We start from the raw sequence: 19595 nt of genomic DNA, 5'->3' as shown, positions 1-19595 counted from the left end.
ATTGAAAAGATGATCCAAGAACATGTAGCCGCAGCCCTAGCAGAAAGAAACCTCCAAGCTCCACCGCCACCACCACCGGTTATCCCACCCGTTCGAAATGGGTGTACTTACAAGGAATTCCAGAGCTGCAAACCACATAACTTCAGTGGAACCGAGGGACCGGTTGGTCTCACCAGATGGTTCGAGAAACTTGAATCAGTATTCCGAGTTAGCAACTGTTCGGAGGACAACAAGACCAAGCATCTTGCACTCTATATGACGGCGCACTAACGTGGTGGAACACGTTAGCTCAAGCGAAAGGTATCGATGAGACGTATGCTACGCCCTGGGAGGAATTCAAAGCGGCAATGATTGATGAGTATTGTCCGAGAACTGAAATTCAGAAGATGGAAATGGAATTCATGCAGTTAAAGGCCGTTGGGAACGACCTTGATGGTTACAACAGGAGATTTTTGGAACTAGCTCTTATGTGTCAGACAATGGTCACCCCGGAATTCAAACGAATGGAAAGGTACTTCTGGGGACTCCCTAAGTCCATCAAAGGAAACGTCACATCGTCCAAGCCACCAAACGTTCCCGAAGCGATGCGCATGGTGCATACCCTCATGAATCAGATTCTTATTGACGAGCCGGAGAAGGCTAAGTTTGAGGCTGGTAGTAGCGAAAAGCGAAAGTGGGATAATAACAACAACAACAACAACAACAACCACCACCACAACAACAGGGGGAGAACCTATGACCAGACCCCCGCCAAGAGGCACAACAATGGTGGAAATCTCAACCCCAACAACAACACCAACTCCAACCCGAACTACAAGGAAACCCTACCTCAATGCAAGAGGTGTTACAAACACCACACTGGGTATTGCAATGTTGTATGCGAGAAGTGCCAACGGTCTGGGCATGTTGGAAAAGACTGCAAGGTCACCACAATGAATGGGAAGCCGAACACCCACGGGCCGAAGAAGTGTTACGAATGCGGGCAGAGGGGCCATTTCAGAAATGCGTGCTCAAATAAGCGAAAAGACGGCGGACCACCCCGCGCTAGAGCTTTCAACGTTAATGCAAGGGATGCATGTGAGAATCCCGACTTGGTGACAGGTATATTCAAAATCAACAATCTTTTAGCTTCTGTCTTGTTTGATACTGGTGCGGATAAAAGTTATGTATGTAGATATTTTTACGATAAGATTAATTGGTCATTAGTCCCGTTAAAAGAAAGTATGCTTGTCGAGGTCGCCAATGGAAAACTTGAAAAGGTTGACCATATTAGTCGTGGAGCTATTATCAACATAGCTGGTGCAGATTTCGAAATTGATTTGATACCTATCAAACTGGGAAGTTTTGACGTGATCGTTGGTATGGATTGGTTGAGTAAGATAAAGGCTGATATTATCTGCGGAGATAAAGCACTTCGCATACCACAAGGAGATGGCGAACCACTGATCATCTACGGAGAGAGATGTACCTCGAAGTTGAACCTCATTAGTTGCGTGAAAGCGCAAAAGATTATGAAGAAGGGATGTTTTGCTGTCCTAGCACACGTGAAAGCGGTAGAAACTGAGGTGAAGAGCGTGAACGACGTTCGGATTGTGAACGAATTTTTCGATGTTTTCCCTGAAGAATTGCCTAGATTACCACCGCCGAGAGCCGTAGAGTTTCAGATCGACTTAGTGCCAGGAGCTGCACCTGTAGCTCGCGCACCTTATAGACTCGCACCTTCCGAGATGCAAGAATTACAGAGTCAACTGCAAGAACTACTTGACCGAGGATTTATCCAACCAAGCTTCTCGCCTTGGGGCGCACCTGTGTTGTTTGTGAAGAAGAAGGATGTATCCTTCCGTATGTGTATCGACTACCGTGAACTCAACAAATTGACTATCAAGAATCGGTATCCTCTTCCACGAATTGACGATCTTTTTGATCAACTACAAGGATCGAGTGTCTACTCAAAGATCGATTTGCGATCTGGTTATCACCAGTTGAGGGTGAAGGAAAGTGACGTGATGAAAACTGCATTCAGAACCCGTTATGGTCATTATGAGTTTCTCGTGATGCCATTCGGATTGACCAACGCACCTGCCGTGTTCATGGACCTCATGAATCGTGTCTGCAAGCCGTACTTGGATAAGTTTGTTATCGTCTTCATAGATGATATCCTCATCTACTCTAAGAGCGAAGAAGAGCATGAGCAACACCTCCGACTCGTACTTGAACTCTTGAGACAAGAGCAACTTTACGCCAAATTCTCCAAGTGTGAATTTTGGTTGAAGGAAGTTCAATTTCTGGGTCATGTTGTGAGCGACCAGGGTATCAAAGTTGATCCCGCCAAGATTGAAGCCATCAGCAAGTGGGAGACCCCCACTACTCCAACACATATTCGCCAATTCCTAGGTCTCGCCGGTTATTACCGAAGATTCATCGAAGGATTTTCTCTGATTGAGCGTCCTTTGACCGCACTGACTCACAAGGGCAAGAAGTTCATTTGGGAACCCGCACACGAATCAGCATTTCAAACTTTGAAGAAGAAGTTAACCACCGCACCTATCCTATTACTTCCTGAGGGCAGTGACGACTTTGTTGTTTATTGTGATGCATCGAAGAGTGGTTTTGGTTGTGTACTGATGCAACGATCAAAGGTTATTGCCTATGCCTCCCGCCAATTGAAGATCCACGAGCGGAACTACACTACTCACGATCTTGAACTTGGAGCCGTTGTATTTGCACTCAAATTGTGGAGACATTATTTGTATGGAACTAAGAGCACTATCTTCACCGATCACAAGAGTCTCCAGCACATCTTCGATCAGAAGCAACTAAATATGAGACAGCGTCGATGGATCGAGATGCTCAACGACTACGATTGTGAACTCCGTTATCACCCTGGCAAGGCCCATGTTGTAGCTGACGCTTTAAGCCGAAAGGAGAGGACGGCACCTCTTCGCGTTAGGGCTCTGAACATCACCATCCATTCAAACCTCAACAGCCAGATCAGAGTAGACCAAGATGAGGCTCTCAAGGAGGAGAATATATCTCATGAACATTTGAACATACTTGTCTCTCGATTCGAGGTTAGGGAGTCTGGACTCCAATGTTATGCCGGAAGAATTTGGGTACCTCTTTACGGAGATCTACGGAACCTTATACTTGATGAAGCACACAAATCGAGATATTCGATTCATCCTGGAGCTGGCAAGATGTACCACGACCTTAAAGAACAGTATTGGTGGCCGAATCTTAAGAAGGACGTTGCGACTTATGTTAGTAATTGTTTGACTTGCTCGAAGGTTAAAGCCGAGCATCAGAGACCTTCTGGGTTACTTCAACAGCCGGAGATCCCACAATGGAAGTGGGAAAGGATCACGATGGATTTCATTACTAAGCTGCCAAAGACAGTGGGCGGATACGATACTATTTGGGTTATTGTTGACCGCCTTACCAAATCTGCACACTTCCTAGCGATGAAGGAAACTGATACAATGGAAAGACTTGCTCAACTTTACATCAAGGAGGTTGTATCTCGTCATGGTGTACCTTTATCGATCATCTCCGATCGCGATCCCCGTTCGTTCTTTGCAAGAAGCCATGGGAACTCGTCTTGACATGAGTACTGCTTATCATCCTCAGACTGACGGGCAAAGTGAACGAACGATTCAGACCTTGGAGGACATGTTGCGTGCATGTGTCATTGATTTCGGAAAGGCCTGGGAAAGGCATTTGCTACTCGCCGAATTTTCTTACAACAACAGTTATCACTCGAGCATTAATGCTGCACCTTTTGAAGCATTGTATAGCCGTAAGTGCCGATCTCCTATTTGTTGGGCCAAAGTAGGCGAAAAGCAAATCACCGGACTCGAGGTAGTCCATGAAACCACGGAGAAGATTGCTCAGATTCAAGCTAGACTTAAGACTGCCCGCGATCGTCAAAAGAGTTATGCCGATCTTAAGCGTAAGGACTTTGAATTCAACGTTGGTGATCGTGTAATGTTGAAGGTTGCACCTTGGAAAGGTGTGATTCGTTTTGGAAAGCGTGGGAAGTTGAACCCACGATACATTGGTCCTTTTGAAATCTTGGAACGTGTTGGACCCGTTGCATACCGTTTGGATCTACCAGCACAATTGAGCTCAGTTCATCCTACCTTCCATGTGTCAAACTTGAAGAAGTGTCTTGCTGCACCCGAACTTATCATACCACTGGAAGAACTTACAATTGACGACAAACTTCACTTTGTGGAAGAACCTGTTGAAATTATGGATCGTGAGATCAAAACTTTGAAACGCAACAAGATTCCGATCGTCCGAGTACGATGGAATGCCAAACGAGGACCTGAGTTTACTTGGGAGCGAGAGGATCAAATGATGCGGAAGTATCCTCACCTTTTCCCGACTCCTCCACCTACCTCAGCTTAAATTTCGGGACGAAATTTTCTTTAACAGGTGGGTAATGTAATGACCCTGGATTTTCCAACGTTTATTTATTAATAATTATTATTATTAATACGTGTGATATAACGAATGTATGTTATTTCATTTACATGATGCCATGACTAAACGTACTTGACTTTAAATGCCCGAAACGTCTTTGTGACACACGAAACTTGCACGAATAATATTTTCAAGTATTATTTACATTCATGATTAATTTTATTAATCATTTTAATTAACTATGGTGATTAGTTAGTTACTTGGGCTTTATTTGGGTTTAATTGTTAATTAAGTGAACTTGGGCTTTATTAGTGAAATGGACTTATGACTTTGGGCTTACAAGCCCACCCTACATCATTAATGGACTTAGTTAGCCCATGTCATTCACTTGTAAGTATCATTTAGTGAGGAACTAGCTAGTTAAAAGACTTGGAATCTTGTTGGCTCTCAATCCCCATGCATGCACCCATATTAACCACACTTTTAAGCTTTAACATGTAAGTAACTAGTGGTTAATCTCTTCCCCCCTTGACCCACACAAACCGTCGGCCTAGAAGGGTCATGGGAGAGTTTTTTTTTGCTCATTTTTGTATTACATTTTACTCTTGTTTCTCTCATTCTCATACACACTTCAACATACTTTCATTCTTCTCTCATTATTCTCTCTAAACTAGTAAGTAACAAGGCTCTTTTTCTCCCTTTGTTCTTCATCAAAACCGTGGCCATAAACCTTCACAATCATCATCATCTTTTGTTACTTGTAGTTTGATTACTTGTTGTTGTTGTTAGTTTGTTACATGTAATTGTTAGTTATTCTTTACTAGTTACAAGATCAAACTTACTAGTTTGATTCTTCATAATATCTTGTATTTATCAAGAACACAAGAACTAAACTTACTAGTTTATGTTCTACATATATTGTTTCAAAAGTTTGTAAGTTCATGTGTTGAAAGCATACTTGTCATGAAATAAACTTTAAAGTTTACTTTCCTTAAAGATCAAGCTTAGGCTTGAATCTTTAAAGTATGCAAACCATGAACTTAATTACTTGTTTACTTAGCTATTTACTTCATTTACTTGCACCTTAATTTCATGATTTATGTTATTATTGGTCAAGTGTTACTAGTTAACCTTGATCTCATTTCTCTTGAACTAAAAGTTAACTTAAAAGTTCAAGAACATGTAAATAAGTTTTCTTTAAATATAACTTTGTATACTTATGCTTGATCTAGACTTTTGAGTCTTAGATCTTCAAGATCTTACTAAGAACTATGTTCTACATCTTAAGATCTTGATTAGTTAGTTTACTTTCAAGTTTGTAACTTGTTATTAGCTTTAAAGTTCATGTATGTGTTAGATCTAAGACTTTGATGTAACTTTGGTTCATCAAAACACTTGCAACACTTAAGTGAGTTGTGCTTCATGTCTTAGACTTGCACTTGGGTTATGATGGTCAAGTCTTGGTCAATATGATGCAAACACATCAACGAGTTGTACACTTGAAGCTATATGCATCAAGGATGAGAACCGTGATAAGCATCGAGCACCGGAACCCATTATTTTCTGTTTACTGTCTTCTACCTACTGTTTTGGTGATTATGTAACACACCAGTAGACCTGGGCTGTTGTGATTATGATTTTCAAATATCTCTTTTCGAGTAGATAACTTTTCATTTAAGACTCATCTTCATCCGAGTTACGGTTTAGGATTTATGGCCCTCCGATCGTCACTAGGTCCTTTTAACGTTGTGCAGAAATTTCAGACCTACTCGCACTTAAACCGTCACCACGGTTAAACGAAGATGAGTTTGCTTCTGTAAATTTCACCACACTTAAAGGACTCATATACGGAGCCATGGCCACTGGTCTCACCTTAATTCAGTAAGGGTAGAGGCCGTGGTGACTGACTGAAGTCATCCTTTGTTTCAAACTACTTTCATAAACGAAACTTACTTTACGCCTTTTGTTTGATGATGAATGATGATGACCTTTAAGACCTTATTTACATGCTTTTAAACCTATTAAGACGATTTACTGACTTAGTACTATTTGCCTTAGGTTGAGGACCTTCGGACCGATTACTTGCACACCTTTTCCGAACCGACTTTACGACTACATTATCATTGTGAGTTATAGCATTCCCTTTTTACTTTAACTTATTTTGGGAACTGAGAATACATGCGGATTTTATATTTTACATACTAGGCACGAGTACTTAAACTTATATATGTGTGGGTTATACAACGGCATAAACATTCCCTTTAGCTCGGTAACGTTTAATCATTGGTTTTTGAACCGTGAACGCGAATCTTAGATATGGATCCATAGAGTTTGACATCCCCACTCGGGCTAGTAGCGCTAGCATTTAACGAGTGTTTAATACTTCGTAGACATACACACTTGCCAAGTGTACTTTCAGGGGGTATAAACGTTAATTTAGTTACCAAGTGCCCACGGTTAACATATACTTTATCATACTGTTTTGAAACGCTCTTTGTAGCACTGAAATCTCGTGGCCTACCTTACATTACTGTTATACTTAAACTATAGCTCACCAACCTTTGTGTTGACGTTTTAAAGCATGTTTTTCTCAGGTGCTTGAGGTTAGCTTCCGCTGTGTACTAGTCGTGCTGTAGACACCCGCTGCTTAGAGTTGTCATCGCATGAACTACTTTACCTTGCATTCAAACTTTAGTACTTTTGAACTATGACTTGTAACGACCATTGTGGTCACATACACTTATTATTTGCTTCTACTTAGTGAAACATGCTTTTAGATTGTAAAACATTCGATGTTGGTTTAGACATCACTTTATTAATGAATGCAAACTCTTTTTGAAAACGCATATAGTACTTAACCTTGTAATGATCCTGTTGTTGATGATTCGTACACGATGGTTTTGTACGGGGCATCACATGACTGTTGTAGAATTATGAACTAATGTTGACTGATATAGGGCAAAATTTGTTTTTCATGAACTAGTAAGATTAAATGGAATATTACTTATCGTATGTTGAAACTCATATTGTCTAACAAATGATAATAATAAATAGCCAAAATGTTAACAGTGATAACCCAACCCGCCCATCTTACCACCTCGAATTTTTTAGTTTATCTATTTGTCTCCAAAACAAAGTTAATAACTTGGCTACATACGAATGATGACATTTTTAATCTTTGGTGTATGCAGATAATTGTATGAAGATATTCCATGGTGATTACGTTGATGGGGCTGTTTTTTTTTTTTTTTTTTTTTTTTTTTTTTTTTTTTTTTTTTTTTATCAATAATATTAATATACTTGGTTTCAGGTATGTTTACCTTGGATTGTCTAACAATATATGAAGTAGAAACTTTTTTTAAAACATAACGCATTAGTCATCTCAGAACTTCAGTGTGTTTTCTCCCAACATAATCAATAATCTCTTTTTTAATTCAGGGTTTATGACAAAGATGCCATTTTGTGTAATGGAAGGGATGCTGCACTAACTTTAAGCCAAGCACTTATGGGGCATATATGATTTTGGAAGGAAGGGATGAAGGTACGGTTGATTGTTTACAAGAGGTTGTTTATGTTCATATGCATTTACTTTTCCCAATGAAATATATATATATATATATATATATATATATATATATATATATATATATATATATATATATATATTCATATGCAAGGTGATTTCAAATTCGGTAATTGTCAATTTCGACAAGGCGTACCAATATCCGCCGCGAAGCGCGATTTAGATTAATGCTATGTTTTATGAGTTTCTTCGCAAGAAAGCAAGAGTTGTGAAGTAAGTGACCTGAAATTGTTTCAATAATGGTTTTAATGTGAAGTCTTTGTTTACTCTTTTTACATTGTCTTCACTTCTTACAGGGTGCCTAGGTTAATCTGACTTTTTTAGAGGACAAAATACAAGCATCTCTTGCCAATATTCCTCAATTGTAATGTAGTTTGTAACTTGCATATTAATCATGCCTTTTAGTTATTGAATAACCAGGTAACATTAATGCAACCATGATGTATTAGTATCTAGACTGCACATTTGTACTTGAGTTTTGTAAAAATAAACGTAAACATTTTGTATCTATTTACTACTCAATCTCAATTATACCATTAACATAAATCCGCTGCGAAGCGCGGACTCAAATCCGCTGCGAAACGCGGACCCCTAAACTAATTATTATATCATGAAACTCACACGTATTAGTTTCTTTGTTCTTTCTTCTCGTTTCACGTGTTCAATAATTTTTAGTTAAATGTAGTTGAGTGTGATTGTCATTTTGTTTCTTTATCGATTGTTTACTTTAGTTTAGTTTAGTAGTATGTTTTTGTTGCTCATTCGAATGATTTGTTTCGCTCTTTATAATTTTAGTTTATCATTTATCGATGAAATTTCTTTTAATTTTTGTTATTTTGGGAAAAATTAATAATAAATGAAAATAATTATAATTATATAATATTAGAAATAATAATTATTAACTAATTAATTAATTAAATGAGTGATAAGTAAAGATAGCATAGATGTCTAACAAGCCAGAGTATGAATATCATAAAACCTACCTCTTTCCTTTTCTTCAGTAACCTTATCGATTAAATCAATTAGTACATCAATTATCAATCTCTATCTATCTTCATCTTCATCGTCGATGGACCCAAACTTCAATCTACCACCGATCCCCACCCACCCAACCGAGACCGACCCAGCTCCGCCGATGATAACCCACCCACCTTACACTGAGGTAAAAAAATTCAATCTTTTGCAAGATTCTTTCTTTATTTCCTTTTATATGCTTTTATTATTAATTATATCATTTCTTATAATATAAAGCTGATATCTTTATTTTATTCTGTCACATAAATCTATATTTGTATGTATCAGATGATAACTGCTGCAATTGCTGCTTTAAAAGATAAAGATGGGTCAAGTAGGCAAGCTATATCCAAATTTATTGAACAAAAGTTTACTAATTTACCACCAACTCATGCTACTTTATTGACACATCATCTTAAACGTTTGAAAACGGTTGGTCAACTAATTATGGTCAAACATTCATATATGCTACCACCACCACCTGGTAGTACACCTAGATCTGCTCAATTTGAACAACCTAGTACTGGTTATTATCCTCATACACTTGATTTTACTACTGGAAATGTTAGTGTTGATGCTAATTTAGTACAAAGTCAGCTGGGGCAAAATAATGGTCAAAATTCTGCTGGTTTTGGTATGGAGAATTCAGGTTCTGGGTTGACGAAAAGGAAACCCGGTCGACCCCCTAAGCTTAAACCGGTACCTGGGTCGGGTGTACAAGACCAGGAGACAGCTATACCGACGTATGATGGCAGTGCTTCCACTTATCAACCGCAGTTTCAACATGATGCTGGTGCTGGTCAAGATTTTCAGACGAATTACGGGCCCGTTTCAGATTTTCAAGAAAATTCCGGTGGCGGTGGCGGTGGTGGTGGTTCTGAGCCACTTTTTGCTTCACTTGGGTTGAGTGATGATGGTGCTGCGGTTGCGCCACCTCCACCGGCGGATAACGCTGAGGTGTCAGTAAAGAGGGGACGTGGTCGTCCACCAAGGAGCGTCGGAGGCGGCAGTGGTGGTGTTCCAACTCAGGGTCAGGTGGCTGGCGATGGTCAAAGTCAGGGTCAGGTGGCTGGCGATGGTCAAAGTCAGGGTCAGGTGGCTGGCGATGGTCAAAGTCAGGGTAATGTTGCTGGTGATGGTAGTGGTGAAATTCTGGGGGTCGAGACAGGAGGTGGGATGCCGTTGAAGAAGCAGAAAATGATGTCGGTGATGAGGGTTAAAAAAGCTCGTGGTAGACCGAAGAGGATTGGAGTGGGACCGGTGACTGTGCCGTTGTCGGGAAACGTGTTGAGACCAAAAGGTAGGCCGAAGAGGCTTGTGAGGCCGAATGTTTCTGTTAATGGCGGTGTTGGTGAAATGGGTTTGGGTAAAAGGCGTGGTCGGCCCGTGGGTCGGCCTCCAGTTAACAAGATTGCAAATTTGACTGGAAAACACTTTGGCAGGCCAATAAAGGTATTTTTTTTTTTTCAATATTGTTTTTGTTACTTTTTGTTCGTCTTGATTATTGGATCATGCTATGCTATGGATTCTATCGTTAATACGTGCCTTTTTCCTTATGTCTAGTGGTAGAATGTGGTACACCAATGGTAAAGTACACCTGCATTTGGTAGATATTGAGATTTAGGTATTAAGAAAGTATTATATTATATTTTAAACATAATAAGTTTATATAAATTAGTTGAAGTATATCAGGAATTGAATTATTCCATTTTAACGACAGTGGATGTGTACAAGGCTAGATAAATAAGTTGAAGTCGTTACTATAAAAATAATGCAAAATCAAAACTTGAAAGGTTTCGTTTCTTACAAATGATTTAATCTGTTGAACTTGTAGAATCTCATATAGCAGCTCCTACTACTACTAAATTTTAAAGATGGAAAATTACCTATGTGTCCTTTAATATTTTGTAAATTTGAACTTGTAGAATCTCATAAAGCCTGTAAATGTAAAAAAGCAGCCATTGTCTTTTAGGAAATTGTACAACCAACTGAAAACAAAAACATTCAAATTCATCGCGTTGATTACGGAAACATGTTTTAATTACTTAATTGACAATTTTATTTTTTCCCTCCCATAACAGCCTGCTTGAAATCATGGCTTAATGTAACAAAATTAGGATTGAATTGTGGAATGGCTTCACATATATTCATTATGTTCAAATACCAACCCACATAAAAGAAAGCCGATTATCTGTTTCTTATGAGCCTTAAAGGCGGCCTTTTATAATACGTGATCTACATGATGGCTTCGTTGATATCTTGATAATTTTGGATGTATATGTTAAATTATACACATTGTTTGATTTTCTAGCGCACTGTGTACACTACTAGTATATTAATATCAACTCCAAAATTACTGAGCCGCAGATGTAACACTTAACATTATGCTTTTAAGTCCACCCGTCTGTTTTTTTTTAGTGTAAAAAACATATCTTATCTTATAGTTTTATGAAGTTATATCAATGTGAGATTTTATAGAGTTTTCAGGTTATTTGTTAGCATTTGATTTAATTATCTGTTTAAGTTAATATTTGTTTTTTCTTTCGCCACTTAACAAGATGATGTACAAATTTTAAAGGGAAAAAATACAACAAATTAACGACGTGTCTATTTAAATCTGGTTATGACTTCTTAGAAATCGCAACTAGTATCTTTTTGTTTATACATGCTTTCTTGCATTACTAGGTCTGTGTGGATTATTCCATAAAACAAATTTGGTCAACCTATCTAAAACTAGAGTAATAATTCATCCTACCCAATCAATGCCTGAAAGTTTGGTGGTTGTTTGCTTATTGTTTGGTGGGTTAGGTTCCTCTGTAGATGGTTTTTGCTCCTTGTTTTTTAAGCTTAGTTTTCTTGTAACGAGCCTCTTCAGGTTGTATCTTTGTTTGGTTCTGTTAAGGCTTAAACCTGCAGTTGATCAGAGTATAACCCTAATCCACTAGCAATCACACAATCGAATAATAAACACAGAATAAGAAAAAGAACGACACAAGAATTATAGTGGTTTGGTCTCGATGTGAAACCTACATCCACTTTGGAACTAGAGAGTATTATTATTAATTTGGAGGTGATACAAAGCATGTACATATGAGAGAGTATTTATAGACAAGGATTAAATAAACCCTAGTCTAAGTAAACCCTAAATCGGCCCAAACCCTAACTTAGTCACCAAGTAAACAAGCTGCCGTATACTTAGCTTAACAGCTAAACATTGTCGAAGCCTACATCTTTAACAATCTCCCACTTGGAGGCTTCGAATACCATCGATCTGCACTCTTGTACTCTGCTCTTCAAGACTTAGCTCGTCTCTACTCTCTAGTTCCTGCCTTCTCTTCAATGTTCCTGAAGGCCAGTTGAAGCTATGCACAGCTTCAACTTATCCAGCGTTACTGGTTTGGTGAACATATCTGCTGGATTCTTTGAACTTGGAATGCTCTCCAGATTAAATGTTCCATTGCTTATCCGTTCTCTGATTAAATGATACTTCATGCCAATGTGCTTCGTCTTAGCATGATAGACTGGATTCTTCGCTAATTTGACTGCGCTCTCATTATCACAATATAAGACATATTCTGTCTGTTTGCTGCTCAGTTCTTTCATGAATGTCTTCAACCATACTAGTTCTTTACTGGCTTCACTCAAAGCCATATATTCTGCTTCAGTAGTAGATAGAGCCACGTTCTTTTGAAGCCTAGACATCCAACTCACTGTCGTTCCTCCTATAATGAATACATACCCGGTGGTGCTCTTGAAGGTATTATTGCATCTACCCAGATCTGCATCAGAATAACCCCTGATAGTAGTATCCCTGCCCTTGAAACATAACCCAACTTTGGAAGTACCCTTTAAATACCGCAGTATCCACTTCACTGCTTCCCAATGTTCTTTCCCCGGAGCTGACATAAAGCGACTAACCATCCCAACTGCATGTGCTATATCAGGTCTTGTACACACCATGGCGTACATTAGACTACCCACGGCGGATGCATAAGGAGCCTTAGCCATTTCTGCTTTTTCTACTTCAGTTTTAGGAGACTGATGTTTAGAAAGCTTTAGATGACTTCCCAACGGTGTGTTTCTTGGCTTTGTAGACTCACCATTCATTCTGAACTTTTCAAGAACCTTGCGAATATACTTTTCTTGAGATAAAGAAACTGACCCATCTTTATTCCTGCATATACTCATACCAAGAATCTGCTTAGCTGGCTCGAGATCCTTCATTTCAAATTCTCTAGATAATTGCTTCTTCAAATTGCGTATTTCAACCATATCAGAACCTGCAATTAACATATCATCGACATAAAGAAGCAATATAATATAGGAGCTCTTGAACTTCTCACAAATCCCATCTTCTCCATGAAATTATCAAATTTCAAGTACCACTGTCTGGGAGCTTGTTTCAAACCATACAAGCTTCTCTTTAGATTACACACAAGATTCTCCTTTCCTTTGACACAAAACCCCTCTGGTTGAGACATATAAATGTCTTCTTCAATGTTGCCATGCAGAAAGGCTGTTTTAACATCCAACTGTTCTAAATGTAACTTCTCGGTTGCCACCATACTTGGAACTAATCTGATAGTCGTCATCTTCACTACTGGAGAAAAGATTTCAGCATAATCGACTCCTTTCTTTTGTTGAAATCCTTTGACAACTAATCATGCTTTGTATCGTTTAGAACCATCCGCTTCATCTTTGACTCTGAAAACCCATTTATTCTGTAAGACCCTTTTTCCTGGTGGTAACTTGGTCAACTTCCAAGTTTGATTCTTTCAATAAAGATTCCATCCTGCTTTTCATAGCCTGCTCCCACTAGAACGAATCTTTCACCTTCATTGCCTCAGAATAGCTCTCTGGTTCCCCATTTTCTGTCAAAGAAGATAGTTAACTGTTGGACTAAACCTCTCTGGCTGTCTTGTGACTCGTGTAGATCTCCTGACCCAATTGGACTGGTCAGGTTGTGGTGGGGGCTGCTCATCATCAGAATCTGAGCTCCCACTATCAGAAATCTGCTCGTGATCAGAATCCGAGCTTTCACTGTTACGAACTCCTACTGGAACTTCAGTTTCATACTCTGGAGTTTCCCTTTCATCTTCTCTAGTTGTCTCTGTGTCAACCTCAAATTCAACTGATTCTTTTTCTTTTGGTGTTGAGTTGAAATCCTTGTACAATTCTGCTTCATTGAAGGTGACATGTTTACTTCTGATAACATGTTTTCCCTTGTTATCCCATAACCTGTAACCCATGTCACTTCCCCCATAACCAATGAACACGTACTTCTTTGCTTTTGCATCGAGTTTGTCACCATCTTTATTAATATCATATGCATTGCACCCAAAGATTTTTAGATGCTCATAACTAACTGCTTTTCCTCTCCATTCTTCTTCGGGTATTTTGAAATCAAGTGGAGCTGATGGAGAACGGTTGATCAAATAAGCAGCAGTGCTTACTGCATCAGCCCATAGAGTCTTTGGTAGCCCACGATTAAGTCTCATGCTACGTGCTCTCTCATTTAAAGTACGATTCAACCTTTCTGCAACTCCATTTTGTTGTGGAGTACCTGGAACCGTCTTGATCATCCGAATGCCATGATCAGCACAATAGTTAACGAATTCGGTGCTGATATATTCTCCTCCATTATCCGACTTCAAGCATTTTACCTTCAAATCAGAAGATAATTCAACAGCAGATTTTCATTTCTTAAAAGCTTCAAATACATCAGATTTATTATTAAGAAAGTAAACCCATACCTTGCGTGTTGAATCATCGATGAAAGTAACATAATAGCGTGCTCCTCCCAATGAAGAAACAGGAGTAGGCCCGAACACATCCGTGTGTACTAGCTCCAACTTCCGAGCCTTTAAAGTTCTGCCTGCTTTCGCAAAGGTGACCTTCTTCTTCTTTCCTAGAACACATGACTCGCAAAAGTCTGATTCAACTCTCTTTAGACCAGGAATTTTACCATTAGACACTAGCATTTTCATTCCTTTGTCACTCATGTGACCTAAACGTTGGTGCCACTGACTGGTTAAGCTTCGATCATTGGAAACTGCATTTACTTCATTAGCTGGAACTTCTACCATATAAAGAGTGCCTCTCTTCTTACCCTTGCCTATTACTAAGTTCCCCTTTATTACTTTCCACTGACCTTCACAAAATAGCACACTGTATCCTTGATCATCAAGCTGTCCAACAGAGATTAGTTTCTTCTTTAGGCCAGGAATAACTCGAACATTTTCCAAGGTCCAATTAGTGCCCAAAGAGGTCTTCAGCTCTAAATCTCCAATCCCTGTAATATCAAGACAATGATCATTAGCCAAACGAACTTTATCAAGATTACCTGTTCGTAGATTCTTCATTAAGTGTGGACTTGGAGTAGCATGAAACGATGCTTCTGAATCCATAACCCAAGCATCAGTTGTATTCTCAATGCAGCAAACAAGGACGTTATCATAATCATCCGTTGCAGCTGCAACATTAACTTCCCTTGGCTTTGATGATGTTACCGGCTTAGTGCACTGGTTTCGGAAGTGCTCAATCTCCTGACAATTCCAACATTTAATATCATTCCTTGTTCTCGGCACACTCCTTCTTCTTGACTTTGACCTGCCCCTGGTGGTGTTACTTCTGCCTTTTCTCCTACCCCTCTCTTCTGTGCTCAACAAGTTTCCTGATGGTTCTCCTGAGCTCTTCCTCCTTATGTCCTCACCAAGAATAAAATCACGAATGCCCTCAAACTTGAGCTTTGAGGACTCTGTGGATCCACTGATAGCTGTGACTGATCCTGACCAGCTTTCAGGTAACGAGGATAATAACAAAAGAGCTTTAACTTCGTCATCAAACTTTTTCATCAACAGACAATAACCGAGAGATAATATTGTTGAAGTTATTGATATGGTTTGTTACCGAAGCACCTTCTTTCAACCTGGTGTTTACCAACTGTTTTACCAACTGTCTGATCAAAAACACCTTGTTAGAAGCAGGCGGCTTCTCATACATATTTGATAAGGTCTTCATCAAACCATGTGTCGTGGTTTCATTCACAATATTAAAGGCAACACTTTTTGTCAGCGTAAACCTGACAACAGCTAGGGCTTTCCTGTCAAGCGTCTTCCATTCGTCGTCTTTCAATCTTTCTGGTTTATTCTCATTCAAGGCATCGATCAGATCCTTCTGACATAGCAAATCTTCAACCTGCATCTTCCACCACCCAAAAATCTTGCCCATCAAACTGATCAATTTAATCCTTCCTTCCTTCTGCCATTGTAAAGGCTTTCTGATCTTAATCTTAAGAGCAGCAGGAGTTAGTGACGGCTAGGGTTTGTCCTGAAAAAAAAAACAGCAGACTTGTATAGCAGCAACAACCTGCAATCTGATCAATAACAGCAATAGCAAACTGATTTGTAGCAACAGATCTGAAGTAGATGTGGGCTAGGGTTTGCTGTAACAGCAGCAACCTGTGATCCTTTAATCTGCAGCAGCGACAGATCAACAGATCTTATCTGTATCAGTAACAGCAACCTGTTTGCAATCTGTAAATCAGCAGCAGCAGACTTGCAACAGCAGCGGCAGACGTGTCTGTGATAGCAGCAACCTGCAATCTGATCTGGAACAGCAGCAACAACAGACCTGGAACAGCAGATTTGCAACAGCTTAATCGAACAGCAGCAACAACAGACCTGCAATCTGATCTGATCTTGTTATCTGCAAACGGCTAGGGTTAGAATCTGAGCTCTAGATACCAGTTGTTAAGGCTTGAACCTGCACTTGATCAGAGTATAACCCTAATCCACTAGCAATCACACAATCGAATAATAAACACAGAATAAGAAAAAGAACGACACAAGAATTATAGTGGTTCGGTCTCGATGTGAAACCTACATCCACTTTGGAACTAGAGAGTATTATTATTAATTTGGAGGTGATACAAAGCATGTACATATGAGAGAGTATTTATGGACAAGGATTAAATAAACCCTAGTCTAAGTAAACCCTAAATCGGCCCAAACTAATTAGGGCTGGCCAAACCCTAACTTAGTCACCAAGTAAACAAGCTGCCGTATACTTAGCTTAACAGCTAAGCATTGTCGAAGCCTACATCTTTAACAGGTTCTTTCATCTTTTGATGAAAGATCCTTGGTTTTATAGTATTCGTTATTTTAGCTATAAAAAAACAAATCATTGGAGGAGGGAGAATAAATATATGCCACATGTTACAAATATATAGAATTAGAAGAAAAAGTAGGAAGATTAGTAGGAGGAAAATTTATTTTCCTAAAAATTAACACATAAATAACCAAACTTCGACTTTATTTTTACTATATATCAAAAGCAAAACAGCCTAACAATATATAAATCAGGTAACTTACAATTCATGATCTGGTTATGTATGTATTTTGTTTATACAAGTATTATATGCGTTTTTGCAATACTAGGTCTGTTAGTCTGGATTATTCTATAAAACAAATTTGGTCGACCTATATACAGTTAACACATCAATAACCAAACATCCACTCTGTGTTTTTTTTTTTTTTTACTATATATGCAAATACTCAACAAAAACAAAATACTCATCCGCGCACATCTGAGCAAAAATACTCGCCCTCCCCGGGTAACCATTAACAGGGAAAACCTCATTCGTTATGCAAGTGTGTGACTGTATTATACATGTAAAGATGCATTTCCAGTATTTTCTATCATTTTGAATCTGCATTTACAAGACCATAGCACATCTGATTTTCCGTTTATACGTAGTTTTGGTTACACAAAGAAAACGTACCTTTTTATGTGGAGGCATGCCATACGGGTTGATAGAATCTCCTTTTTGTACTGCATACCCTACGTGTCTTAATTAATAATTTGCACTTGTTTTTTGGGTGTACAGGGTGGACTTGGCACAGCTGTACTAGTGACGGACCCACGACAACTTGTGGTGTATCAAGAACTGAAGACCAAATATGAGCTTCTGGTAAGTAGTTCTGGATTTTATTTTGAAGGGGTCAATGTTTTATCTCTAACGGGTAAGATATATTACATTAGCTTAAAAGACACGGGTTAAATGGGCAAAAAGTTTTGAACTTTTTTATTCGCATAACTCATAAATCACGAATAATGATCTAGTGCTTCTAGGCCACACTGGTTTATTTAACTTTTTTCTATACTTTGAACCAATTGGGTGCAGCAATCAAAAGTCAAACAAGTGGCAAGCGTGGTCAAAACGTGCATAGATCCCGACTATGGAAATGCTGCATTAGGGGCGTTACAAGAACTAGAAGGTTTGGCTGGAGAAGTCAATGCACCGTCAAACGGTCAAACTCAGGAACCAACAGCACCAGTTTATCAAAATTAGGACATTTGGCACCCAAGGTAGTTATTTGCATGATTTAGGGTTTGGTTTAAAAGTTGGGCAAGTGAAGGTGATCCTGATGTGGGATTTATAAAAAACTGTCTTCCATGAACCCTTTTTCGTATGTATAAATGTAGCCGTGTTGTGATGCTAACTCACACCAACTTTGTAGATGGCAGTTTGAACTTTTAGGATTTGACATCTGTATGTTATTGTTGAGTTTAGGATATACTTTATGCACTTGATTGCAGGTATTGCAAAATAAATCGTTATCAGCTACAAAACATGTAGTCATTTCGTGTTTGCATGTCATACAAGCAGAACAACATGGTACTGCCAACAGTTTTCAGTTTTGGCGAGGGGCTAAACCCTGTTTGTAATTTTGTAAAAGGAAATAATAGCCCTTGCAACAGTAAGCATGTTGGAAAGCAACTCAATAGATCGTTAAGGCTGTTTTTCGCAAAGATCTCATTAAGTCTTTAATATGTGGCTAGTCACATATACATTTATTTAAAGTTGTGCATTTAAGATGGAGTAAAGAAGAAACAAGAAGGTACTAGCAAATCTATTTGCTTACTAACTGATGAAAGACGTATCGGATTTTGGTAACTCGTTGCACCTTCTTTTCAATATTCCAGATGAAGCCGAAGATGCAAGTGGGTCGAATGTTCATCGCTCTTGTTTTCCGAGTGATAAAAGGCGCGATTCGAAGGGTATTGGTTCATCGAGCAAAAGGGTGGACAAATCGTCAGAGTCGAAAATAGTTGTAGAAGATGGTGTAGTGCAGAGGAGGGATAGTGTTGATGTGCCCATTTCCAAGACTAATTTTGTGTCAAAGAAGATGAATAGAAAGGAAGGTGTCAACGAGTTCGCTCTTCGGGATGAAGATTATCTTGATGTTTCCGACATCAACGGTCCCGGGCCACTTTTTGAGGATCGGAACCTTGGCATTTTTGAAAGTCTTGAGAAGGAAGGCTCGCTCCTAATCCCATGCCGGGTATTAGGATTGGTAACGCCTCGACTAAGGTATCTTCATATGCGATTGAAAATCGGGGTGACAAGAAATTTAAGCTGTTGAAGATTAAAGGTTTGGTGGTTAAGCCAATCATAAAGACCCAGAAAGGTAAATGTAGAGGTAATGGGGTTGTCGGGTAGTTTTTTGAGCGGTTTAAGCTCGTTTTTTATGTTTGTTTTATGTTTGTAGTTTTTGGTTGGATTTGGAGT

General features: G+C 39.0%; 1 protein-coding gene across 1 annotated transcript; it reads left to right on the top strand.

Annotated features, from left to right (window-relative positions):
* Positions 1 to 8971: 8971 nt before the first annotated feature.
* LOC139851757 (uncharacterized) lies at positions 8972 to 18657 on the top strand. The gene is made up of 4 exons (XM_071840921.1): positions 8972 to 9170; positions 9311 to 10474; positions 17910 to 17993; positions 18207 to 18657. The coding sequence occupies exons 1-4, from the start codon at positions 9078 to 9080 to the stop codon at positions 18372 to 18374; spliced, it is 1509 nt and encodes a 502-aa protein (XP_071697022.1). The 5' UTR covers positions 8972 to 9077; the 3' UTR covers positions 18375 to 18657.
* The last annotated feature ends 938 nt before the right edge of the window (positions 18658 to 19595 follow it).

This window comes from Rutidosis leptorrhynchoides, chromosome 6 (assembly GCF_046630445.1).
Source record: "Rutidosis leptorrhynchoides isolate AG116_Rl617_1_P2 chromosome 6, CSIRO_AGI_Rlap_v1, whole genome shotgun sequence".
NCBI lineage: Eukaryota > Viridiplantae > Streptophyta > Magnoliopsida > Asterales > Asteraceae > Rutidosis > Rutidosis leptorrhynchoides.
This window is presented reverse-complemented; position numbering and strand designations above follow the sequence as displayed.

What these genes read in the sequence shown, in the direction of transcription:
- LOC139851757 (XM_071840921.1), top strand. Translation starts at nt 9,078, where the DNA reads ATGGACCCAAACTTCAATCTACCACCGATCCCCACCCACCCAACCGAG. An exon ending in CCCACCCACCTTACACTGAG is followed by an intron (nt 9,171 to 9,310) that starts GTAAAAAAATTC and finishes TGTATGTATCAG; the next exon opens with ATGATAACTGCTGCAATTGC. An exon ending in AGACCAAATATGAGCTTCTG is followed by an intron (nt 17,994 to 18,206) that starts GTAAGTAGTTCT and finishes AATTGGGTGCAG; the next exon opens with CAATCAAAAGTCAAACAAGT.